At 34.6% G+C, this 27631-nt stretch overlaps 1 protein-coding gene and 1 long non-coding RNA gene across 5 annotated transcripts in view; one reads left to right on the top strand and one right to left on the bottom strand.

Annotated features, from left to right (window-relative positions):
• Positions 1-27631, top strand: part of gpp (grappa) — a 33461-nt gene that overhangs the window by 2030 nt on the left and 3800 nt on the right. For 2 of the 4 annotated variants that reach the window (XM_068770930.1, XM_068770929.1), the window contains exons 3-14: positions 2561-2699; positions 14245-14385; positions 14478-14663; positions 14738-15166; positions 15646-15812; positions 16475-16641; positions 17294-17451; positions 21054-21284; positions 22412-22618; positions 22698-23717; positions 24442-24640; positions 25229-25396. In XM_068770930.1, the coding sequence (XP_068627031.1) occupies positions 2561-2699; positions 14245-14385; positions 14478-14663; positions 14738-15166; positions 15646-15812; positions 16475-16641; positions 17294-17451; positions 21054-21284; positions 22412-22618; positions 22698-23717; positions 24442-24640; positions 25229-25396 (3212 nt within the window). Of the gene's footprint in view, positions 1-2560; positions 2700-14244; positions 14386-14477; positions 14664-14737; positions 15167-15645; positions 15813-16474; positions 16642-17293; positions 17452-21053; positions 21285-22411; positions 22619-22697; positions 23718-24441; positions 24641-25228; positions 25397-27400; positions 27457-27631 lie in introns of those variants that run through there. The other 2 variants (XM_068770932.1, XM_068770931.1) reach the window with 2 other exon arrangements.
• On the bottom strand, positions 146-4875 carry LOC137927124 (uncharacterized). Its single transcript, XR_011107744.1, has 3 exons — positions 4628-4875; positions 3136-3271; positions 146-548 (listed from the first exon to the last, which is right to left on the bottom strand). It is a non-coding gene; the product is annotated as an uncharacterized lncRNA (long non-coding RNA).

Genomic DNA, 27631 nt, shown 5'->3' with positions numbered 1-27631 from the left:
TAAATAAAGAACAGTAAATTGTCATAAAATGTACATAAAACATTGTTAATTTTTGAACCTTGATATAAAATGATTAGTTCAGTAAATATTAGTTAATAATGTTAGTGTTGCCTATTTTTAAACAAATTTTAATAATTCACTTCATACTTTAATTGCGAAATTATGAGCTCTACATATTTAATAAAAGCATGTATAACATATTAACAAGTGTGTGAGAAACTGTTGGCCGAAACAAAATCTCGCGCCCAGTGACTGTTATCGTTCCCACAACCTTTGTTCGTCTATGATGAAAATGTTAACTAGTATTTTATAATACTGACTAAATTTTATTTACTTGTTTAACAATGCATTTTTTTTATGAAAACAACGCATTTGGTTCTAATTTATTTTCGGAACGAAAATAAATCATTTACTGGCACGTCGGAAATAAGAACTTGTTTGGCAAGTTGACCCGCTCAGTCCCGGGCGACCGGCAGTTGGGATAGTGAGGGCTGCGAGGCCGACATTACGACCTCTTCGACCGGACGCGCTCACTCTTCTTTAATGACCTTGAAAATGTAATCAAAGAATACTTAATACAATTTAATATAATTCATGAACTTGAATAATTATCAATTTATTTTATTTTTAGTATTGTCTTAATTTCATAAAATTAATTGAACAGCATTGTTTTTGAAAAAAACTATTTCTTCGATCAAAAATCGGTTTCTGTAACAAAATAAGTAATGGAGATATCTAATACATTAAAATAATTAAACAATGAACATTTATAATACAAGTATTTTTCGACTTTATCCATGACTTCGAAAATTTTATAGATATAGGCACATTAATTATGAAAATATATAAATTTACATAAATTAATTTTTTGCTTAAAATAAATTTCAAGCTATTACACAATTAGAGGCATTTTGTTAGTGTTGTCGTTGTTATGTCAGTATATTCGACTGAGGTATAATGTGAGGGGGTAGGGGAGTATTTTTTTTGATTTGGTAATACAATAATGGTATCTATTGCATTCAGAAATGAACCACAAACAAATGGTACCTAATTAATGTAATTTTCTGTATATAGAAAAAATCCTTTACACCAGTACTTCCCAACGTAGGGCCCACGCCCCAAAAGGGGGGCAATTTGATTTTTATGGGAGGCAATTCGAAAATAGTCTCGACACGAGTTTAATACTTTTGATTTAATATAAAAAATTATATATGTTACATAGAGGGCATAATAATTTTAAGATTTGAACGTTTTAAACTTAAATGTGCCAGACGGTTAATCATTGTTGTAATACAATGTCGTCTAGGCAGATATCGTCTCGGCGTCTTCGTTTGTTGTCAAACAGTAATGCGTCAATATTACGGTGTGCAGTAGGAGGACGGGTACCATCGCTAGATAATAAAATGACCGAGTTAATAAAAGGTAACATGTTATGTTTTTTCGTGAATACATTGTAAGAGGAGCAGAGCGTATCACGTATTATTATATCAAAATCATGCTCGTGACAAATCTCCGTTATAAGTTATAGACTGAAGGGTTATTGACGCCATGAAACTGGCATACCTTCATTATGGTTGTAAGTTCTATCCAGGCTCTATATGAGTTGTGGACGCTTTTCAGATCAGAGCGCGTTTAGGACCTAAGTATCTTTAAGATGAAGGATGAACCAATAGTAGTTCGAATGCTAGTTTCTGGCAAATTGGGATTTTCTGACATTCTTACTTGATGTACACTTTAAATGATTGTATTTTGTATCGATATTAATATGAATAATTTAATTAATAAATAACCGCATTTGGCACCGCAAGGGTTACGTCCCACTATAAGTTTCAAGTGTCATTTTAATGTTGATATCGTTTTGCTTGGACAAAAAATCTGAATTCCGTGTAATAACAAACCCTTCGTTTTTAAAAGTGCATCTCGCATATTTTATACAAAAACTGAAGCGGCGGCTGTTTTAATTTTACAGCTGCTTTTTATCTATTAACGTTGTTCTTACACACCTGCTGCCAACATAAAGGTTAAAAGGTAGTACCTTTATACTTCTTTTAACTCGGGCTTAAATATAATCATCTTAGAGAAGCACTGTTGCGCGTTTTATATTTTATACAGAAGCAAAGATTGGAATTGGGAAGGATATATTATGAACTGATTCATCACTTTATACCGAGAACCATAAGTATTAGATACTTGAAATTTATTAGAATTATTCCTATCACTGAGCAGAGGTCAGTTAAGACATTTTACGAAATTGGAGCAGGAGGGATTGAAGAGGCGTTCATAAAAAATACTTATTTTCATACTTTAACTCTAATTGGCATAACACTTGGCCAGAGCATTTATTGGCATGCTAAAAATGAACAAAAATGGATTTTATAATATCACCCTTGAAAAGCAGTACGGGCCACGCGAAACGGACGCTGACTTCTTATAATAAATAAAAGTTGATTTGAAAATATTTATCTATTAACAGTTTTCACAGGTTCATGTCTGCAAGCGTTGGTAGAGTCTGGGGCATACTTTTATTTTAATTTTAACTTTTGTTGTCTAATTTGTGCAGGTGGGTGTGCGACGATTTGCCGGAGATAAAAGCGGCACTGGAGAAGCATATCCTGTGCGACTATGACACCCACTCCTACGAGAGTATGCGTGCTCTCTGTGATCGTTTCAACCGAGCCATCGACTCCGTCGTCGCTTTGGTAAATATTACTTTATTTATTTAATTCTGTACGTAAATTAATGTAAAATACACATAATATAATATAAAATACAAATGCTGTATCATAAACTAAATTTTTCTGATCATCGATCGTCGTTCCTACCTAACTTCTGCCAACAAATAACTCAAAAATAAAATAATTTGTGGGTAGGAAGGACGCCGACTCGTGCATAACATATTTAATCATTTATTTTTCATATATGATTTATTATAATTATTTATTTTTCTTTCTTTATCAAACAATATAAACATTTTAAATAATGTATGTGTAGTATTGTTCTCCAATATATTTGATATTAAGAAGAGGAAGTAACGCATAATTTAAAAATAATTCATAATAAATGAACTGGACGATAGTAGAAGAGTTTACAGTGCTTTTAAGTAGGTCATCATAATTATGTCGGATAAGCACATACGGCAAGCAATAGGCCGCCACCATTGATCGCCACGGAGACCCCAGCCCGCATCCAACTAGTTCCCGCGACCTTGACTATGTCATCGGTCAAGCTAGCCTCGTCTGCCGTTTAGTAGACGCCAACTACCTTTTCAATCCTGTGTACGAAAAAGTATGGTACAATTTAGAATTTACAGTGCTGAAATCAATAACGATTTTAAATGATTTAAAAGTCAAAGAAAAAAATTACTTTATTGTTTAAAGACTTTAATTATATCTAAATTAATATTTTTACAAAATTTGTTAATTATTTTTTGGCTTTATGCCAATTGATCTTGTATAATCGCAAGATATTAGTACTTGACTGTGATATCAGATTATGTTGTAAGTATTCATTGGTGAAACCAGTTAGTCACCTAAGAACAAAGACATGTAGAACCATAATTCTCAATAAAAAAAAAAAAAAACAGATTAAAAGTTAACGCAAGTGATAAAACATAAATGCTTTATTGGGATCTATCTCTATTTATTACGTTTTACACTTTCAAAGCGAATTGCTTAAATAACGCACGTAATACGTACATACATTTAATATGTTAACAGCAGTTCAAACTCATCCAAAATCGACAAATATAGATTATAGTACTTATTGATGGCCACATCGTAACGATGTACCTAATAATACGCTTTAGGTCTGCCTTATCGCTAGTTATTACAACTGTTATCTCGGAAGGTCACTTTTGTAACGATGTTCACCTTAACTTCGCTACACAATTTGCTACGTATTATACCGTTTGTACATTCTAATACCACTTATTTACGTACTAATGATAATTAAAACTTTGGTTCGAATTGTTGCGGTTTTAGCTATTGCTTGTACAGCGAACATATACTAAAAAAATCTAAACGATGTACACGAAAGAAATTATATATAATGTTTTTTGTAATATGTAACAAACTTATTTATTCAAATTAACAAAGAATGAAGTTTTAAGTCGCTAATCAATTACAAACAGTATAAAACAAAAGGTTTTGGATGATTTCATCTGAAATAGCAATAAGGAATCTTTTTTAGTACATTATATACTTATAAATTTATATGTGTTTAATACTAATTATGTAAGTATTTAACTTATGTAGGAAAGCGCATAGAAAGTGTACTTGCTTAAATATTTAATATTTACAATGTTTCGTAAATATCTTGTTAAGTAAATTTGAAAAATAACCCAAATATTCTTTTTCTGTATTAGTATTAGTATGAAGGCCTTTATCCATTTTCGAAATTTTTCAAATCAAACAATTAGTCAAAAATAAGTTTTAAAAACTATCGTTTAATTTTTCGTTTCGTACTATTAGTTTTATTAATAATATTTTATTAAAATGTGATTTAGTCTAGCAACTATAAATTATTTTTTTTTTTGTAAAACAGTACACTAAATCTTTTTAACGTTACTGTTGAAATGGACGACGTATTTATATACTTCCTATGTTATAAAGAATCTGCAATACGTTACACTTGGCATAGTTTTGCGGAAACAACTTCAATGTCACCTTTATTTATTTATACACTTGCTAAACGTGCACTGAAAAAAATTGCTAATAAACTGTAAACATTTTGTGCCTACACTAAGCATAATTCACCGTTTGACCTAATTTTGCTAGTACCGTGTGCAGCTCATAAAGCTCAAAATACAATTTTTTTAACGCTACTTGTGTATAGTGGCGGGCGCTAGTAATCTTGCAACTCACAACGAGCGTACTGTGTAGCATATGCGAAATGAAAGAGTGAATGTGGGGCAGTGAGGGGCTGCGGCGGGGAGTGGAGCACGAGACACGAGAGCCAAGATGGCGGCGAGGACGCAGCGATCGATGTCCGTAGCAGACACCGCACGAGGCTACTCTATTTATAAGCGTCGCATACCATTTCTACCGCGGCGTGGACGAACATCATAATAATAGGCCCGAGCCGATTTACATGTGCCCACCTCGTCGTCTTTGTATTATACATTTGTACGCAATTTGAAAACGATGTTTCATTCTCACGTTACTCAGTCTAATACTCACGTACTCGCCTAGTGCCTATATATATAGATAATAATAGAATTCTGTATTGTATTATCATTATTTCGCGCTATTCATGAATTAGCTCGTTAATCTTTTAAATAATGAATTATTAAAATATCATCTTAATACTTCGCCGAAACTATCCAAAAACTATTGATTTTAAATGAACTTCATTTCAACGTCTCAACAGACGTGCTCATACAAAAAATAAACACAAGTGCGATGAAAGAACTTTTTGTAAATGACATATTTAGGACTTAACTTTCCAAAATGTATTTAAACATTTATCCTTGTCTCCACTGATTTTGGAGTAGTGTGGTGTTAAATTTTTATCGTTTTTATTACTTTTATTTTAATTATTTACCTTAGTAAATGTTTTCATTTAATGCTATGAAAGATAAAGTAAACCGATTTAATTAAAAATAAGTCTGTGTTACAAATAAAGGCGGTAATAGCCGAGTACCCAAGTCCGTCGGTGATGATGTCATCAGTCATCGACGTCAGGCGCAACTTGTCGCATCAGTAACCTTGCGTGTACGGCATAGAAAATGTTATTTGATGATGCTACGGGCATGTTGCATTATGTAAAAATTCCACAGGTATCCTTATGTACGTTTTGATATTAAATTTCCAAATATTTATGAGAATTTAAAAAAAATATTTTCGACTAGATCAAGTATTTTTATTAATTTAAAGTTAATTCTTTCCTCATTAACTAGTTATTTAATTTACTTTCAGCTCTATTAGGTTACAACATCTAAAATATATTTGTTTAACTTACATCTTTTATTAGTATCAGAATTTTTTTTTTACAATAGATGGTGAGGTGACACTGCAGAATTCGCTAAGACTTTTAAGGTAGCAAGGCTCGTGGGCTCTCCCGCAAGTCATATATATTTGTTTTGTATGTTTTTTTATACATATTCTTTTTGTTTTATTAACACTAACTTTTTAACTTCAAAATCTAAGCAATTATGCAGAAACCGTTTAACAAAGTTTTTTGACAAAACATCTTTGAAACTACTATTGCTACATTTATGACTGTAACACTAAACATTTTTTATTGTTATTTTTTGTTTAAAAAGGTTGTTAGTGGTCGACTACACCCGTTCGTGGAAACACATGGCAGAGTAAAACTTAATTCGTTGAAAATTTGGTTTCGTTACGCTAACGGAATCACCAACCAACCTGAGGAACTAATCCACCTTGTATACGAATACTAATTCGATCAAGACCACAAATAATCAGTTTAGACTTTGAAGCTTTGTTCTTAATAGAAAATGCGTCCAGTCTAGAGGACTTCTTTAACAGTAAAAACACCAGATAGATCGCCATCAACAATGACCAAGGAAAGGCTATGAAGGCCCTCTCAGACCAACTCGAATTCAAAGGGCGTAGTACATACAGAACCCCGAGGTATCCCGATCTAAAAGGATAATCGATTCATGCATTAGACTCTGCTCTCTCGAAGAGCATAAATCTCTCTGTTTAAAACATCACTGCGATCTTTCCGATCATTGGTCAGTCCTACTTCGGCTGGGATCTTACAGGCACAGGCTCTCCAACGCCTAAAACAGCAGTTCGTTAGTATAAAGTGCTAACGACATTTCATTACGTGCCGATTTCCAACGATGATATCCGTCGAACATGTTGCGGATGCCGCGATCGGTGCGCTCAAAAGACGCATACAATTGGTCGTCAGAGGATTACCTTCGTGAAAGGCACCCATCCAGGTCCTTCCCTGAAGATAATGTGAAAACAGTTAAACAAATTGTACTGGCTGATCGAAGAGTGACTATCAGATATGTAGCTGAGGTCACAGGGATCTTAAAAGGCAGTATTCAAAGAATTCTTGTTTACGAATTGAATATGAGAAAGATCTCGGCGCGTTGGATGCCGAGAATGTGAACTGACAAGCAAAAGGAGAGTTGAGTCGATATTTCAACAAAACTCGGAAAGTTCCTAACAGACCAGGATAACTCTTTGACGTGCTTTGTAACCATGGACGAGATCTGGATCTGGATCACTTTGATCCCGAAACTAAACAATCGATGACATGGAAACGAGCCGACGAACTGACGCCAAAGAAATTCAAAGTGTCATGCTTAGTGGGGAACGTTATAACTTTCGTTTTTTGTACGCTGACGTAATTATTATGGTGAACTATTTGGAGAAGGTGACTACTATTATGGGCTCCTCCTAAGCAGATAATTAAGAAGATTGTGATAGGCTATCAAGGAAAGAAAGAGCAGCAAAATGTGACTTGGGAGTGCTGTTATACCAAGACACGGTGGAACACCGCTATATTCGCCGGATGTAGACTCCAGTGACTTCTTTTGCCTCTCTAACATCTCTGAGACAAAAAAATCACGACAATAGCGACGTGATGGCCGCTGTTAGGAATTTTTTTTGATAGCTCAAGATCAAGATTTTTTCTAAGAGAATTTTCCAAGAATTTAGAAAAATCATGGCCTAAATGTTTAGATTTGTTAGGAGACTAATTAGAAAAATAAATGAATATATTAATTATGTTTGTTATTGATTATCATTACTTTTGGATGATCCCTCGTGATGGCTTATAACCCACAACACAATCTAATAGTAGAAGATGTTACGGCAGCCACTAAATAAAATTTAAAATAATTCGCAACCAATTAAGAACGCTTTCAGTTAGCAAGGTCGCCTCGATAACCTTAGTGGACGGCAGAACTCAATTATTATAGATAGAAATGCTGCTGGAGTATCTTCCAGCGCTAAGGTTTTCCGAAGTGGTAGTAATGTTAACTAGGCAATAGTAATCGATATAGTAGAGGTTCAGCTCTTGGCTTGAGTCTGAATGCCAAACGCGTTCCGAGAGACAGCCCAAGCTGATGACTCTTTTCAGAGGGTCTTATACCATTGAGCGTCTGCCCTAGTGAATCAAGATTTCGGCGGTCTTCTGTAATAAAATAGCGTGTAGCGGTCAGAGTAACCACTCGGACGGAACAATCGTTCTCACAGAGAAGAATAAAAAAAAAACTGGTTCTCTTTCATATGTATTTATGTTAATATGTAAATATTTACATATACACAAACACAAAATTGAATTGTTGGTCACTGAAACGATTGCCATAATTTAACGTGAACTGAATGAGACACAGCGAACCTTTTCTTGCCAACCCACTGTTATATATTGAATACACCACTAAACATTTTATAGCTTGTGAAAGTTTTTCTATTACACACTCTCAATCGTTGACATTAATGTCCATTTTTGAGTTGATTGACCTTAGCTTATAGACGGGCGACTTCTAAAAGCTGATTGCCTTCACTTGATAGTTGAAAATAAACACACACATTGAAACTGTTTTCCTTCAAATACTTATATTTTTAGTTCTCTAATAGGTCATGGGTTATATATTGGTGTGTTCGGCGAAGTCAATTGTTAATATAAAATTATTAAAAACATTTTGGCCGCAAATTGTGATGAAGATTCGTTGCGGGTCGCGTGAAGGGGCGATGACCGCAATATTGAGCGGGCGCAAATGTCTCACGTAGTGTTAATGACCTTTTTTTGGCTGCGCTAGCGTCACTCGAGAGCCAGTTACAGTATCAATTTAAAAGAGTTAGAATTGATTTTAAGATTTTATCGAAACAAACATTCTTTACTTATCAATTAACAAACCTAAAGGGCATTATTGCATTATGCTATGAAAACCTACAGAACTTTTTGCATTTTTTTTTCTAATTATTTCATCTTTTGTATTTTCATATGAAAACAATGTCAACAAATATTAATTCTGTGGATCATGCTTTATGTAGATGACTTTGAAATTCCTAGCTGATATAGGCGTCAGCTCATTTTTAAAACTAACTCAACATTCTAATGGGCCGAGCGCCGCGTCTATCGTGAGGTGAACGTCTTGCTCGTTCCGTCATTTGTGCTGTAAAAAATATTACTGTTCCGCGAAAATAATTGTTTTGTTGGAGGCCAAAAGCCGTTTAACGATTAATCTTCAAGTTAAATTATTAGACTGACTAGCTTATTATCCTTTATATTTAAGAAAAACCATATACATCAAAAATATTATTCAGCTGTGATGGATTTTGTAAAATTATTTGTACAAAACAAAATAATGTCATGTTAACGAATTAGTTTTTTCTATAATCACTCGGTAATTTTCTAAAATATTTGGGCATCGCTTTGTGCATCTGTCGTGTTTTATTATTGGTTACTCCGCGTTTTTTTTTTTCGATTCCAGTTTTATTACAGTGTAATTTGTATAGCTTCTTAATGTTAATATAGCGCTACCGAAACTGATGTACCGCGCTTTAGGTATGCGTAACGCGAGACGGTTGGGAATATCGTCCGCTCCGTTCCTTCAGACGCCTTGATTAGCTTTAGCAAAGCGGTATAGCGGTTTCAGTAGCATTTAAATTAAAAAAAAAGTTTCGCATAGAAGTTATTATAGATATGATTTGTTATTACTCCTGTAGTTTTTTTATTAGTATGTGAAAAACAATATATATAATAGAGATTTCTTTTATTAATTTTATGTTAAATGAAGAAATAGGATAGAACGAGATAAGACACCTTAATATGTGGAACTAAAAAAAAATGTTACAGGTTATGTTAGTATGCACGTGACTCAAAGTTTCTTGAATTTAAAGATATTCCGTAACCCAGTGTGACGGGTATTATTATATTATACTTCTTGATTTCGTATAAGGTAATTTTTAGAAAATATTTCTTTGTTTAAATCTTAATTTGGGGTTTTATATTTAGATAACAACGCCATGTTAACCATAACACATGTAAAATATTTAACTAACGATCAACCTTGAATTATTTAACAATTACCGTGGAAACAAGACGCCAATCTGCAAAATAATCTATGCGCTCCAATTTTGGTTTTAATTAAACAATTTGCGCCGGTACCAATATCATATAGATTAAATTTACAATGATTCTTTGATTCGATTATTAGTACATTCCATCAAACATGATGTATGATTCTCTTCGAAACTGCACAAACTACAGGTATGAGGATCTAATTTTGTCGGTAAGTGCAGTTTCTTTGTTGGTATGTGGTCAGATCTTGAGATCCGAAGGTTGACTTTAAAATGTTTTACAAAATGTCTACAGGCTCTGGTTGTTGTTTTACATCAATTCCGTTTCGTTTCTTTTAAATACTACATTGTATTAGTAACTCAAGCTGTAGTTATTTTTGTATATACTTGGAATGTTTGAGATTTGTAACATTAATATAAACAAATTACATAAATTGAGTTGCTGTATGTATGTGTAGATATACCTAGTTAAGTATAAATGTGATCGATGTTGTGAATGAAAAGCCTACGCAACGTAAACAAACAAGGCGAGGCCACGCGGCCGACGGACCCCGCGCGGTGCCGCAATCGATTACGTTTTCGCTTTGCTCTTGTTGTTTTCCTTTTGTAGTCTCTTGTATTACCGAGCCTCCGTGTTCAACTTATTTTTCACATTAAACCTTTATTATTTCTTTTTGTAACCTATTTGTTAACATTATACAAAATGAGTATGTGTGCAGCTTACATTCAATAACAAGCCAGACAAGCGGTTATTATCGACTAGTGACTGACCAGCGCGAATTTTCCTCGTAGGGGTTCTTGAACTAAGTCACTCCATGAAGCGTCTGCCGAATCGATCCGCGAGCCCGGCGGCTTCGCAATCCGGTGATATAATAGTATGTAGTGTAGCCGCCGAGGATTCTCAGAGAACACTCAAGCTTCACTACCTTAAAAGGGGTCTTAGGCCAGGAGCCCACTGCGCTTTGCCGTCTCCAAACCTGCGAAATATGCAAATGCCATTTGAGCAGCAGTAAGATTCCGGCCCTGAAAAAACGGCCGATAACTTTCCTCGATAAATATTAGTTTGTTTACACATTCGTTGTGTTCAGAAAATTGAACTTGCTTTAAATATTAATAAGTAGAGTACTTATCGCGTATTATTATTTTTTCTGCAATATACAGCTATTACAATAGTTGTAAAAAGAAATAATAAATAAATGTCAATTTCATGAGATTGTCATTACAGTTATACTGAAAATATAGATTCCGTTACAAAAGTTACCGCGAATACAAAATTCGTGTACTAAATAAAACGTAACATTCGTTGCATTGGTCAAGTTTATTTGTGGCCTTAGAATAGAAAACACAGGACAATTCAGAGAAACATATTTTAAATTGTATATCCTAAAGGTTATTTTCTTTACAAAATTACTACGATTAGTAATAAATCATTTGCATTATATTATAACAACTGAAAACAAATTTTGCAACTATTACGTTAATGTGAACTGTTCATCTTTAGTCAGTCATAAAGAGACTGATTTTTTTTTATTAGTGTTAGGAATTTTAATAATAGACATAATTTTCTCGTTGGACATGTCTCATGTATAAGTTTAGTATTCATATTTGGCTTGCGAAAAATATAGTTTCACGTCGACCATTTGCACTTTTTGTTTCTTAAATACAAGTAGCTTAGCAAGCGAAGGTTGATTTCACTGTAATTAATTACGTAGGTTTACCTATACGCAACACTCGATCTTAACGTACTCAAAACTTTTTGGTATTTCTGTAGTACATGCATAAAACATTTGTATATTTATTTATTATTTAAACAAACCCAAATAGGCGGAATATGGTATAATTTGACCTCGTTATCTCGAAGCAGTGACGGCAAAGTAGGTAAACATGAGTGCAATTGGCATAGTTTGTTTTAAAATAGTTTAAAATATAGTTTCAAACCGTCACGCACCGTCCAGAATTACGAAGTTTAAAGATTCGTTTTCAAGGATTGCATTACCTTCAATTTAACTATAATATATGGAAATACGAGGTAAGTAGCCTGTTATTCAATTAGGTTAGATATAAATAACCATAGAAATTATTAAAATAAAATTCTAAAAACTTATATAGTAATGATGTTTTGTAATGTGATTCTTACTACTTAATAATAATGTACCTACAATAATTACAATTCTGTGCTAATTGCCCCATACGAAATCTATTTTGACACCACTGTCCTACAGGATTACAAAGTTTAATCATAATTATGAGGCAACTAGTCAGATTCATATCATCTTTTCTTATATATTTCGATAAAAGCTGATGCTTGATGATCGATTCTTTCACATAAAACGTTCATTAATTAAAAATTAATAATGTACATATTGTGAAACTCAGGGTCACATCGAGTTTGACCGGTCTTAAGAAACGTGTTAAAAAATCTAACTTTACAGGTGTCTCTTGAAATGATTTATTTCATCGTATAATATTAACCAAGCCCATAAAGAAAGCTGAAAATTAGAGCTAATGTTACTGAATGTGTTAGACAACGTCCTGATACATACCACCGCTGCGCCTATTTCTGTCGCCAAACAAGCACTACTGTGTTTTTGTTTGTAAGGACGCCTTGGTTAAGAAATTACTTTTGTATCTACCGAACACATACATCTTGCAAAGAAATAAGTAATTTAATAGCCTGGATACACTCATAGATATATGCTTAATATATTATTATAAGAAGTTGTACATGCTTATGCATAATATAAATATTCGATTTCTAAATATGAGCCGTTTATTTTGAAAGTGGCATAAATCACTTTGCTTTTAAGTCGAGATATTTTTTAAAAATGAAAAGATATCGTTCAATTGTATTTAGTGGTGCCATTAACTCGATTTTTTTTTAAAGTGACTTATGTCACTTTCAAAATAAATGGCTCATATAATGAATATTATTTGTAATAATTAAATGCTGTTATTAGTATTGCAATTCGCCTTGCTCATTGACCTGAAATGGTATTATAAAACACGCCTTTCGCATTTGCTACAAATAATTATTTTTGTGTAGTAAAGTACATACTGTTTAAAAATATTTATAATTTTCAACGAAGTCTAATAATTTTTTTAAATACCATCTAACAATTTAATGTAGTATTAATGGCGAATTGATAGCCCGTCTAAGTTTGTGCTCAGTCAAAATAGAGTTTTTACAAAATTGGTTATGAAAGATATTCATTTTTCTTTATTACACTACTAATAATACCAATGCTTTTTAACCCATACTTAGAGAAATAGGATTTTGTAGAATAACAATATATAATAAAAAAACAGTCTATAAAATCCTAAAAACCAAAAAAAGGTTAAAATAGTGCAACTAATCTACGTATTGTAGTGATTTACTTTAGCGACTGATTAAAGTAGTAAAATGCTACAGAACACCTTTTCACTATATCGATTCTATATATTTTTGTTAACATAAGTATTTTGAAAAGAAGCAGTAATATGTTCCCTTAAGTTCTATGGTGAGTGTAAATTTACCATAAGTATTTATAGGTGGAATAATAGTCTGCCTGTTACATAACCTTTTTTTTTTTAAATTCTTGATTTCTAAGCCTAACCTTTAATCATTTCATCATGCTATAAAACTATTCATCATTATTTTCCGTCGCACATTAAACGAACATTAATTGCATTAACGTGTAATTAAGGAAGTTTTACGTAACGGAAAGAATTTAATAGATCGATGAAGAATGTAATTCGTTTATGTAATCGTTTTGCCGATTGTAAAATGTTGCTGCTCTGATCTCTAATCGTTATAATAAGCACGTGAAATAAAATCAATTCGTAATTCGATTCAAGGTAAACCACATTGTCATGTTTGAATGTTTTATCGCTCAGTCATTTCGCCATACGGCAATGTCAAGGCTACAAAAGAATAATATTACGTACACTATCAAATGCGCGGACTTTAAACTTAGGTCTTAATGAAACTTCTCTGAAAATCGACCTTGTTTCTCGGATTTGCTTTAGCAACTCAAAACATAACTAATTGTTTAAGTAATTATCTATTACAACCTCTGAGTATACAGTACTTTTAAAAGCGATTAATCAACAGATAAATTATATATTTTTGTTTCTACTTATAATAATAACGTCATCGACTTTTTCAATCCGGTATACTTACATCATTTTGAAGTGACTAGTGACCGTACTGAAACGATTCATACGAGAATGCAATTTTATTTTTTCGCTCTTGTTTTAGGAAAAAGGTACTTCACTGCCAGCTCAACGTTTAAACAAATACCCGTCACGAGGGCTGCTAAAACACATTTTACAACAAACGTACAATCAAGCTGTATCCGACCCTGACAAGCTTAATCAATATGAACCATTTTCACCAGAGGTTCGTTTTATAACCAGTTTGAATATGTTTTCTTTAACAAATTATTGTTTATTAAATCGTAACACGTATTTAATACCTGCCTGTTATTTCAGGTATACGGTGAGACGTCGTACGAGTTAGTTTGTCAGATGATCGATCAGATAGATATAACTGCCGAAGATGTGTTTGTTGATTTGGGGTCAGGTGTTGGTCAGGTCGTACTGCAAATGGCAGCTGCGACGCCCTGCCGCGTGTGTTTGGGCGTGGAGAAAGCGGAAGTGCCCAGTAAATATGCAGAGGTATGTATGACTTTGTCACTCTTTCTTAAAGTGTTTATGTTTGGTAAGCATTCATTTATTTTCCTTTATTTCAGAGTATGGATTTGCATTTTAGGATGTGGATGAGGTGGTACGGCAAGAAGTACGGAGAGTATAAATTGATAAAGGGAGACTTTTTATTGGACGAACATAGAGAGAAAATAAATGCAGCTACTATTGTCTTCGTCAATAACTTTGCTTTCGGACCGCATGTTGATCATCAGCTGAAAGAGAGATTTGCGGACTTGAAGGATGGAGCAAAAATCGTTTCATCGAAAAGTTTTTGTCCTCTAAACTTCAGGATAACTGATAGAAATTTGAGTGATATTGGGACCATCATGCACGTCAGCGAGATGTCGCCGCTCAAGGGTTCCGTCTCGTGGACGGGGAAACCAGTATCATATTATTTACATATAATAGATAGGACTAAATTGGAGAGATACTTTCAAAGACTGAAAAACCCGAAACTCAAGGTCAGCAAAAGGGTCTGTTTCCAATCATCATATTTATTAATATTTAATTGTTAATTGTTAAAAAGTATTGGCATGATTCTATTTTAAATTTAATTGTTATTCATAAAATTTTTAATTATTAGTATATTTTATATAATTGAGCAGTATTTTACCCGATGGTAAGCGATACACGTTCTATCCAAAATTATGTGCATAATTTGTGTACCATTTCATTTGTGTTCTCCGCGTTACTTTGACTTGCTGCGGTTATTTATTATTCGGCGATGGGATACGATATTATTTGGCTAAATATACTATCTGCCATTGCCCGCATACTTGCAACAAATTTTATATTATTGTCACCTCAAAATCGCAAATCCAGTATTATAATGTTACTATTTAAAGTGAAAATATTTTGTTTTGCTCTAAAATAATTTTGTTGGCGAATAAATATGTACAGAAAAAAAAATACTAATTACTTTTTAAAACTAATTTAAAACATTTTCGTACAGGGATGCCAGAACGGCAGCGAAGATGGCGAGGGTAGTGGGAAGCGTCATTTGAGTGCGCCGCCCACGAGACAGCCTACGCCTGATTTGCTTAATGGGAACAGTAACCACAGCACCGCCTCGCTGCCGGAGCGTCGGAGGAAAGTGGCCCGGCCACGGCCTACAGTCAGGTAACTAGTGTAATGATTGCCGAAGACAAACCTTAGACACAATAGAAATACAATATAAACTACATTACAACTACAGCAGTACACATGGCCTCCGGAGCCCTAAGGTTTTTAAGTTGAGACCACAGACCGTAAGCTCGCCGCAGTGCGTCCATCCACACGATTAAGGTCGTCGGTAAACGCTGAATAAAGAACGCCTCTTACGGACCTCATGACAAATGGATAGGGAGAGGCCGAAATGATAAAGATAGTACATATAAAATTATAAAAACACATATATTAGCTTGTACAATTTTGCAAAGTTAATTTATTCGCGTCCCAAATCGAACTCTCAATCACAAATCTATTTCTTTTGAATTTTATCCATTTTTATATTTAGACGATTCCTTTAACTCCACATTAGAATTTGTTTATAGTACTTATCGCTATGTATTTTACATATTGTAAAGTTACGTACGTTGACACGTTAGATTTTAAAATATAATTATGTGTAACAAAGGCCTATAGCAGTTTCGTTTATTATAATCAATTTTAATATTTAGGTTCGAACCAAAACTTGTAGAATTTTATCAGTGTCTATTGCTTTTGTCTATAAGAAAATACATTAAGTTATATGTGTCTCTTTTATGAAACGGGTTTTAATTGACATGTCTTTTTTCTTTCAGAGGAGAAAATGGGCGCACACGAGCAAGAGCTGCGGTGGCCAAGCGGCGTGCAGCGCGGCGCTCCAGTGACGAGAGCGACGAGGAGTCTAGCGGCACGGACGACGCTCCGCCCGGCCCTGAGCCCGCGCCGCGCGAGTGGGGTGCACCCTGGGCCTCCGCAGACACCAGTCAGTATCACTTTAAATATCTATAAACTTTACCACATTAATAAGGGTAACATTTAAATTTCAAACAGGCCGATCTTTATACATTTTCCGTATTCACGTTCACGCTCCATGTTACTGGCCACTACAGCTAAAATACTTTTGTGTTAAATCGTTCTTGCTCTCTCGAATTCAAATTCGAATGCCGATTTGAATTCGGACGACGTTAGTGATGTGGCGGCTGTTGCTGTGCTCCGGTTGAAATTGTAATAAATATATACAATTTACAATTACGTATATGTAAATGTCATCTTTACATTCATATAAATACACCACTTCGATCATACCTCCATCGAAGTTCTAGCCTTTAAGTCGTGTCAGCCTTTAAGCCTGGAAGTCGGTAGTATTTCATCTCCACTCGATGTTTACTATATCTGATTTGATATTATAGCGAAGCTCTGAGCGTAGCTCTCTTTACAACTCGCTGGGTGATCTTGAGCTTCCTTTAAGGCCCGTCGTGCAAACAATCACATCTTGACAAAGTCTTTAATTACATTAAATTAAATTTTATTATTTAGACTGGAATATATGTGTTATTATATTGTGTCGCTAAAGATAGAAAAACAATATCTGTATGTCTTATATTATTGAATATTGATATATAACTGCATTACAGACCGCAGCCGGCGCGCTGGCAGCAAGCGAAGCGCGAGCGCGGGTGGAGCCCGACGGCGGGCAGCGCGCGCCAAGAGACGCCGGGCCGCGCCCGCCGCCATCGCTGGCCTCGACCTGCTGCACTCCACCACGCTCGCCTCCACGCTGCACAACGGCACGGTCAGTCACACTCACACGCACTACACACTCGCTCAACACCACGTTCACACACATACGTTGTCACAAGACATTCCTTACTATACCCTATGTGCCAGTAATCCCTTTTCACCAAACACTCATGATTTCAAATTTAGATACAGTTATAAATGGATGTTATTGTTAAACACACACACTCATGGTTCGTGCATAATTTTTTACTTTTAAAATTAAGCTATTATGAAAGTTATTTCAAACACTACGTTTCAATTGAACGTTTATGCTGATTGACTAAAATTAACACTTTAAGCGCCCATATAAGTAGTCGCCAATAGTAATTGACAGCGTAAATTATGACCTAAAAGAGAAAAATGCGTTTGATCTTAATCAAATTGAATAAAATAATATAAAAAAGGAGTTTGTGTTGGACATTACAGCCAAGGTAAAGACGACAAAATAGTTTTTAAACTCAATGAATGTCCTTAAACATTTAAAACGAAAAGTAAGAAAAGATCAATATGAATTTGGTCCGTTAGAAGTGCGCTTTGCATTGCGATGTATTAAGTTAGTTTCTAAGCGGGCCAGAGGCCTGAAAAAATTTTTCATTCAGGCTTCAGAGCCGCATAAAAATTTCTCCCATTGTTAAGCATTATTCGCGTGGCGCTCAACGTGTTAATAAAGAGATAATAGAAAATATTGCAATGATAAACATATTAAATTGATAAACCTAGATTAAAATTAACCATACAGGGTAAAATGGTTCTTATGAAGGACAAATTACATTTATTTCAGTTAACGTCATGCTATTATTATGGATGTTATGGTATTTTGATCTAATATCATCAATTTACATGGTTCATTGACTGTAACTTCATAAAGAGAAGTAATACGTCCAAGGTGCGAAGGAGTTTGGACATCAGCAATCTTCAGAGGAACGCTCAAGGGTTTGACATATCTCTTCATCGATTTGTCTATGGCAAAATCGGGTGAAATGAACAAGCATGTAGAAAATAGCACGAAAAATGCGCAGGTGCGTTAGCATATATACACGAACTAACACCGAGGGATTATTGACTAATTAAAACATTTCCTTTGTTGTAGTGATTACTTTACGTCTACGATATACTTTTAAATCAGTTCTATGAATTAAACAACGTTGCATGGCAAGCTTTAATATAGATTTCTCAACCTGAGGAAATATGGGCACTCGCTTTAAATTTGCATACCTCTTATAAATACTTCGAGAATGTTGAACTATAGAATCGTAAATAGAATTTTTTACAGATATTCTTTAATTTGGTAATTATAGATCTCTATGAATGAGAATACACTGCCGCCTACCTTGCGTAGCTCTCCTCAATTTTGAGGGTCATTACCTGTCATAAGCTTCCGAATGTACCGTCGTTACGCTTTTTTGCTTCCTAAAATAAGTGTCTTTCTAATTGTAGTATTTTTGTTGGTTACTTTAATTCATCTGTGTATTTGTTCTTAAATAGAAGTTATATTTCTTGCTGGTAGTTTTAAATCGACGTATGATTTTGAATAATATATTTTTCCCGCTTTTTAATGTGTATGTAGTGTTTAAAACTTTTGACTTTAGACGTTAAAGTATAAAATTAAGATATTACTTCTTAAAAGAAATTGCACTTCAAACTTCGATTTCCACTTGTATTATGTTTGCTTAATATTAAATATTTATATTTTTGCCCCTGACCTAAAAAAACTGTTCACGCTTATTTAAGTTGAATAAGTAAAAATTTCAATAACTTGTCATTTATTTATGCCTAATAACTTTTAAAATAGAAATCCACAAATCACCAGTTTACTCGTAAAATTAGAAAATTGAAATAAAAGCCATGTGTTCATAATTTTTTGAAATCATGTACATTGTACCCATATAATTTACCACCTAGTATGCCATTAAATGATAGAGAGTGTACATAAATAATAGTATTATTTTGTAAAAGTTTTGGGAAGTAAAACAATGTAATATACAACGGAAGAAGAATGAAATATAACTTTTTTTTAGTTAAATTCATTTATTTGAATATTCTGTTAAAGACAAAATGAACTAGGACAAGTCCTTATTATCTATACAACTATTCATTTTGTCGCTTATTGTTATAGCTGTTTACACAGAATAATTTTACTTTTTTTACTATTAACTTTTTATTGTATGATTTCTTTTTTTCGATTACATACATTTTTTCTAGGTTGTTTCTTACAAAATTGATTGATAAAAATTTTGTATGGTTTTTTTTCTCAATAAAATGCGGAAACAAATTATAAAAGAAACCATGTCACATGTTTATAAACGAAAAACTAACTGATCTATTACAAAACATATTTGTGTTTATTGAAATTGCATTGATATCAGAAATAAATATTCTAATAAGTTGTTTTTTAACAAGGTTCAAATATACCACTGTCAAAGCCTACGATGCATTAAATAGTAGGCTTGTGTGAAATGAACCATTTAATTCTCGATAAAAAAATTATGTTTTCTATTGTTTTATTGTTTCTCATTTTTTTTGCATAATTTTGATATCCTGTAATAAAAATATACACTGGCCAATATCAATTAATCAATGTTTCAGAGTTGAAACAAATTTGCTCCCGGAATAAATAAATGCCATTTAAGTGTGAGTCTGAAAAACAATGACTAGGCCCTCCCAGATGAAATTGGCTATAATTAGCTGAAATTCCCTTCCAATGTTATCATTATCGATTGCTTATTATCATAAATTTGATTAAATCGTCACTAACCAAAGGGTTTTCTATCTTATGTATATAAATAAGCCTTCACTGCCAATTCATTGACAAAATTTAGTTTATTTTAAACTTCATTTTATTATATCAAATTAAGTCCCAAATAACGTTTTTGATATTGATGGCAAATTCAGAAGGATCTTGATGTTCACTGTGCTTAATACATAACTAACCTTATGCTACATCAATATTTTCTAAGCTTGTAAAAATTTTTATCAATGAAGCCTTTCATTCAAACATATTTAGCCTATAGTCATTACATTTTTTCATTGATCATTGAGATATGTGGAGTAAACCAGCACCTATGTAGTAAAATATTACAAATATAATTTTGAACAGGCTGGTAAATAAAATTGAATTAAAATAATAATAGCTAAAATGATTTTTTAAAACATTTTCTCGTGTCAATCGTGGTTTTCATTATATGCAAAGAGAAAAAGAAATACAATATTTGTGTATACTTACACAGTAATTATTTATTTGAACTTTTACTGGTTTTAAATATTTTAACTTAAGTTTGACGACACATTGCTAAGAATTCCCTCCAGAAGCCCGTTTACCATTAGTTCCGACCAGTGGCCCTGGCAATTGTCGGTAATAGTGGGTGGGTGAGAACGTTTTCACGCCCATTACGTAAACCGACGACTTGGTTAAAGTCGCGGGAAGTCATTGGATGCGGGCAGCGCAAGACTGGTCATTGTTGCGTCCTTTGAAAAAGGCCTACGCCTTGCAGTGGACGCGTATCGGCCGATATGATGATAATGTCGCAATTTTGTGGTGAAATTCACGGCGGAAAAATATTAGGCGACGCGTGTTAGTGACGATGTGTTCGGTTTGTCCGGGCGGTTGGTGTGCAGGTGACGGCGCCGCCGCCGGGCTGTGTGGGCCAGCGACTGTCGGCGCTGGGCGTGCAGCTGCAGCCCGCTGACCGGCTGCACTCGGAGCTGGACATCCCGCGCTCGCCTCACACGCCCTACAGCCTGCAGTTGCTTCTGGACATGTTCCGCGACCAGTATCTCGCCTTTATCCAGCGCCTGAACTCGCCCGAGTACGCACACGACGTGCGAATTCAAATTGACAAAGAGAAGGTCTGTATACACATACCATACACATCCACCATGTCTTTTACTGAGACGCACCCAAACACAGTACACCCAAACTGGCTTTCGTGCGGTGGAATGGGATCAAACAAAAGAATACACATAAAAATTGTATTAAAACTTCAGGAGTACCTATAAAGAACACTTCCTAACACAATTAAAAATATTTTTTATGCTGTGAAAAACAAAAACAAGAAAAATTTTGACGTAAAAAATAACTTAATACCTTACAAAATAATGAGGAATTGGTAAAACTGGCGCTTTCGACTCTTGAATATACTATCTAACACTCGTTTAAAGTTGACTTTATAAATTACCATGTAGTGGGTTATCAGATATGAGATTCTATTTACTACTTTTTTTTATAACTTCGTCAATTAGGTATGAAAATAGAAATTTTCGTACATTTCACACAAAAATCGCACATAAAAAGACCGCACAAAAACTGGTTTGTGTATGTTTTTCTCTTGTTGGTTGGGTGGGACTTAGTGTTTAATCTATAATAGATGTGATGAAGCATGATCAATCGTCAGGAGAATAATGATAAAATATATTTTGTAGTGCCGCAGCCTTTTTTACATTTTACAAATTGAATTTTCAATCTCTTATCTCGGTATTTGATGAATCTATAATATATTTTAAAATAACGTTTAGCTTTTCGGACAAAAAAAGATTCATATCTTTTAATCTGACATGATTAATTATGATATAGTTATTTATAAAAAATATGTGTTTTCTCTTTATTATATATTTGTCATAAAATTAAAACCGAAACCAATGTCTGTTTTTAAATTTTTCATAATTTTTTTGTTTTAAATACCGCAAGTTTGCTAATTTTTCGTTAATTTCTTGGTGTTTATCATTTTCATATATAATTATACAAACTAATTCGAAAATGTTGATTTGTGCATATTAATTAGAATGCAGAAATGGTGAATAAAAAAGAGGTTTACAAGAAACTATACTTGATGAACTTCTAACACTATTCTGATGTTGCTATGACACCAAGACAAAGTTTATTCCATGAGGCGCTTCGGGTTACACACCTACTTTCGAAAAAGGTAACAAGTGCTTTGAAGGTTTAACAAAATTGTAATTACGATATCTATTTACAGGAAAGAAATCAAAAGCTGAAGTCTCGAGCCTCGCAATTAGACAAACAGATTAATGTGCTAATAAGCGATAGCGTGGCACTGTTAAAAGCGCGCATGAGCGAACTCGGCATACATGCTAATAATACCGTGGACCTATTGGCAAAGGCTAAGGAGATTGTTGGGAGGCACAAAGAACTACAGAGCAAAGCTAGCAAGCTTCAAGCCCAGGTAGCATTTGTAAATATTCATTTTTCTTGATTTTATAACAAGTGATATGTTTCGTCTAAACCATTATTCATGTTTTTAGGTAAATAACATTGAGGCCGAACAAGCTGTTCTTGTAAAGCAGCGTTCTTTTGAAATCACTGAAAAGTATCGTCAGATGGGGCACATACCGCCTGATACAGAAATAACCCAAAGCATTACACATGATTGTATTTTAAAAGAAATATCTGCGACGCTGGCCCATCGGAAAAGATTACACGCCCAAGTGGGTCACTTACAGAACGAAATTGTACAGATGGAGAGAGCTAGTGAGCAGAAAGCTGCAGCCCCAACAGTGCCTGTGGCGACGGTTAAGCCGCACACGGTGAATTCCAAACCAAGAAAGTCAAGAGAACATCGTTCACGATCTCAGGAGTGGCCTGACGTTCCAGAGATGGGCAAGATCGAGGAACAGAATCCAGAAATTCTTGCTCAGAAAATTCTTGAAACGGGGCGTCAGATAGAAGCTGGTAAGATTACAAAGCCAAACGTCATTGTAAACGGATACACGCGGGAAACGGAGAGACATATAGAGCAGCAGAGGCAGGCAAAGGCGACGCCCATCCACCGCACGCAGCCGCAACCGCAGCGGATAGTGCAACAGCTTCCACTGGCGCACCGTCACTCGCCAGTCAAGCCGCAGAAGCCGCTCAACGTTGTCACCAAAGTGCAGGAGTCGCCAAAGGTCATCAATTTCGAGGACCGTCTTAAGAGCATTATAACATCTGTTCTTAACGAGGATCAAGAGCAACGGAAAGCGTCGCGTCAGCCAACGCCGAGTCACCCATATGTGAATGGTTACGTCAGGGCGACGGGCGGGCAGCAATCGTTCGGGCCGCGGGCGGTGGGTGGCATGTCCAGCGGATACGCTCGCCCGGCGAGGGATATGCGCCGGGAGCGGTACGCGTACGAGCGCCGGACCGACCCCCGCGCACCGCACGCCCCGCACGGACCGCACGTGCAGCACGCTTCACACGCCTCACACGCTCCTCACGGCCAGCACGTGCCGCACGGAATGTTGGATTCACGTCATCTTCATTCCGGACAACCTGATTACACACAGGTTAGTAACCGATTTGGTTGAATATTATTATCGTGTTATACGTTTTTTTTTACCTGGCTTACATTGCTGCCCAGGTGACATTTGCAATACCCTGCGGAAACTCGGCTTGAGCCACCCCCACTACATACTACATTTTCAGCAGATTGGGTGGTCACATTATTATCATTTATGATGCAGGGTGTAATATGACCGATGGATAAAATGGGTGCCAGAGATGTGTGACCTCAATGCCTATTCATTTAATGTCCATGTATGTTCAGTAATTTTCAATGTTCTTGATATTTGAGAATTGTTTTTTTTTTTAATATCCAGCTTTTCCTAAGTACATACTGATACAATGTAACTGTTAGGTTAGCTGTTAGTGTGTCATGTAACCGCAGTTATTGATTAATTGTTTACACCACAAAAAGGTTTAGCTCACTGCTCATGTTATAACCTGTAGAAATTAATTTATTTCTTAAAGAATGTTGAATTTCTTGCAAAAAAATGAATATTATGTTTAATTTCTTTGTTGTTGACAATTAATTTTTTTAAAAGAATTTAAGTAATCAAACTATACATAAATAACTAAACATGTTATACTTTATAATTACCTTTTTATATTGATTATGGCATGAATAAGATGATCGGCTACGATTCGTTATAAGCCAGGCAATGTTGGATAAACTGACAACAATAACGTTAATCAGAATACTAGATGTTTAGTGTGGTCGTGTCTAAGCAGGTGTCCCCGGCCAAGCTTGCACTTCGTCGACACCTGTCGCAAGAGCGGCTGGCGGCGCCGGGCGCGCGCACTATCGGTGACCTCGTGAACGGTGAGATCGAACGTACGCTGGAAATCTCCAATCAAAGCATCATCAATGCGGCGGTCAACATGAGCGCGCGCTGCCATGAATCAACGGCTTCCAATCAACCGCTTGAAGGTACCGACTACATATTATTTTTTAAACTCTCAATACATTATTGCTTTGATTTGACAAATTCACATTTAACCCAGATTTAAAATATATATGACAAACATATTTCATTATATTAGATAAACATTGCTATCGTTACAAGAGTAAATATAGATGGTTATTGATTAAAGGTATAAAAGCTTAAAGTGGTATAGCTTATTTGTTCGAAAAATAAATTTTTAAAACTTTATTTTTTCGATTTCATTCTGAAATATGTTCCATTAATTTAATTTAGGAATTGTTATACGACTGGCCATTTACTTCTTGTAGTAGAAAGTCTGCAGGGACAGATAGTAAACAGTAATTAATATTTATATGGTAGTCATACGAATTTTGAAAACTCTTTTTCTTTCTTAAATATCAAGACGTTTTTTGTTATTTCTTAAACCATTTATTTTTGGATTAAGGTGTACCTTACCCCTTAAAACGTTTAAACGCATAGCCAATCAACTCTTTAACTATTTTTGGTTAATAAATACGTAAACTTTAACTATTTTTGGTTAATAAATACGTAAACTTTAACTATTTTTGGTTAATAAATACGACAATTGTTAGGACTGGCCGCATGTTTGCAAGCCCGCGTGTTGGCTTCGGAGTACTGGCGCGGGCGTAACAGTGCCGAGTCGGAGGAGAGGAGACGGTCGCCGACCGCGGATCCGCACTCCAACTCATCGACGCCGCTGGTCGACGAGCTGCCCGAGCCGCCTGAGCCCCGCCCGCCTGGTATGCATGCGCCCCGCTTCAACTCTCTCCGCGCTCATCATTCATATTGTAACGTCGCCTATAGACGACATCCGCGCGACGACCTGCGTATACGAATGTCGCCTATAGACAACGTCAGTGTACTTGACCATTTGTGTATGAGCCCCTTCATCAGTTAATTGCATAAAGTACATCGATCGCTGTTCAGCGATATCACTCCGACGGGGCACACTGCCGTAGCGAAAGGTTTAAAGTGAACACATGTATGTACATTATGGGAAGAATGCCACAAGAGCCCAATTTAATGAAAACTATATCAAAATCGACCCCTCCTATTAGACAACCTTCAACCTAAACCTGCGAGGATTACAAATTCGTCCGCCCTCATAAAACAAACAACAAACTCATACGGGTTTTTATCGATATCTGGCGACTTTCGTTGCTCTGAAGATGAAATTCATGTCAACATTTAACAGAACTCTTATTGATCGTCAATTTATAATTATTTTTTTAATCTATTTTATTTTTTACTCTACCCTGCTTCCAAGGTTGTTATAGTTATGGATAAGAAAATTTCATCTTTTAATCAATAATTCTTTCAAAATTTAACTGGTTCAGTGAACCTCTTACTTCCTTTTTATAATATTTTTTCATCAGTTTACATTTTTATTAAATTTTCTTTTTATTTACTTACTTATTTAATTAACTTTGTGTTGAGGCTTAGTTCTAGCCACGAATTACTAGTTTTCGAAAAAAATGAGAATTGATAGGTAAATGAATTATTTAGTTGTGCTGTTAATGAATATCTAAAGTTAAATTGAGTAATTAAATCACTTTATACTTAATATGTTATATGCAAGTTCTTACAAGTATATATCTGCATACATTGATAAGTGAAATCAACATTTTAATTATTTAGTATTGAAAGCAGATAGATTTTTGCGGACCTACACTTAATCGTAAACCCTCTTTTTGTTTGTCTCCCGTAGACCCTCGACGGTTCACCTGAGTTACGTTGGGAACGAAGGTCTTAAACAAACAATACTTTGCTAGCTTTTTGTCATAAGTAATGTAAGGTATGTTAACGCAAATAAACGTTACTTTTTATATCAGAGAGCCATACTTCTACTTTTCATTTAAGTGACATGAATTGATCTTTGGTAAATTAGTTTCGAAGTAATATTTGTAATTTAATTTAATTTGATTAATGCTTATTTTTTGTTTGTTGGGGTCTTTGCAGGATTGTTCAATAACAAGAATATATATACACGTTAGATGTAAGTCATATATCAAAATTAGTTAGCATCATGAATGCAATTAACTATCTAGTCTTTTTACAAGTTATTACAATTTTATTTATTTACTGTTGTGCAAATCTATTCTTAGTCTATAATATGTATAATATATATGACTGCTGTTTGTAAATTACTAAAAACTGCTGTAGATGTAAGTCAAATATCCAACCAATTCTGATGGACTAACGCTATTATAAGATCTTCTTTTGTTAAACGCCTGAGTGCTAGATATAATGTTATGTTAAACGTGATAAAAACGAAGTTACAATTAGATTGTGAGTAACTTAATAATTATTAATTAATGTATGTTAATATACTTTCAAAGAAATCAATAGATTTATTTTAAGAACCTTAAGTTTTATTTAGAAATGTAATTAACAGGGTACAATTTTTGTCTTTATTTTTAATAAGTGTACATATACCTGTATAGATACACACACACATATATATATATATATATATATATATATATATATATATATATATATATATATATATATATAGACACACACTGTTTGGTGCGCCTTACACAACAACGTCGCTTTTAGTGGCTAGGATGCGACTTACTGTACCTTAAATTTTATTCATCCACCTAGAATGGACATTGCTACATACTAGGATAATTATCAATGAAACCACCCGGACGCGAAAACTGTAAAAGATTTCGAAAATTACATCATTTCTTTATATAGAAAATGAAATTCTTTGAGATAAAACAAATTTGTTTCAGATCAATGCATTTAATATTTTTGTTCCTCCTGACAACCCTTGCGCTTGGGCAGGGGTGCGCGGACGCTTTAGGTAAATAAGCACAAAGCCTTTTCATTATAATGATACTACGGCTTACGCGAGCTTCACACATTGAAATTCATCACAACTATTCGTATTTATTTGCTGGGAGTGTCCATTCTATGTGTAAATAATTACATCGCGTTTAAGGTTTAAGTTTAGCGATACGAAA

The sequence above is a fragment of the Battus philenor genome, unplaced genomic scaffold, assembly GCF_028537555.1.
Source record: "Battus philenor isolate CCGP_79_NKW_IND1 unplaced genomic scaffold, ilBatPhil1.0.hap1 SCAF_3, whole genome shotgun sequence".
Classification (NCBI taxonomy): Eukaryota; Metazoa; Arthropoda; class Insecta; order Lepidoptera; family Papilionidae; genus Battus; species Battus philenor.
The sequence above is the reverse complement of the archived record's forward strand: the minus strand, read 5'-3'. Positions and strand labels throughout refer to the sequence as shown.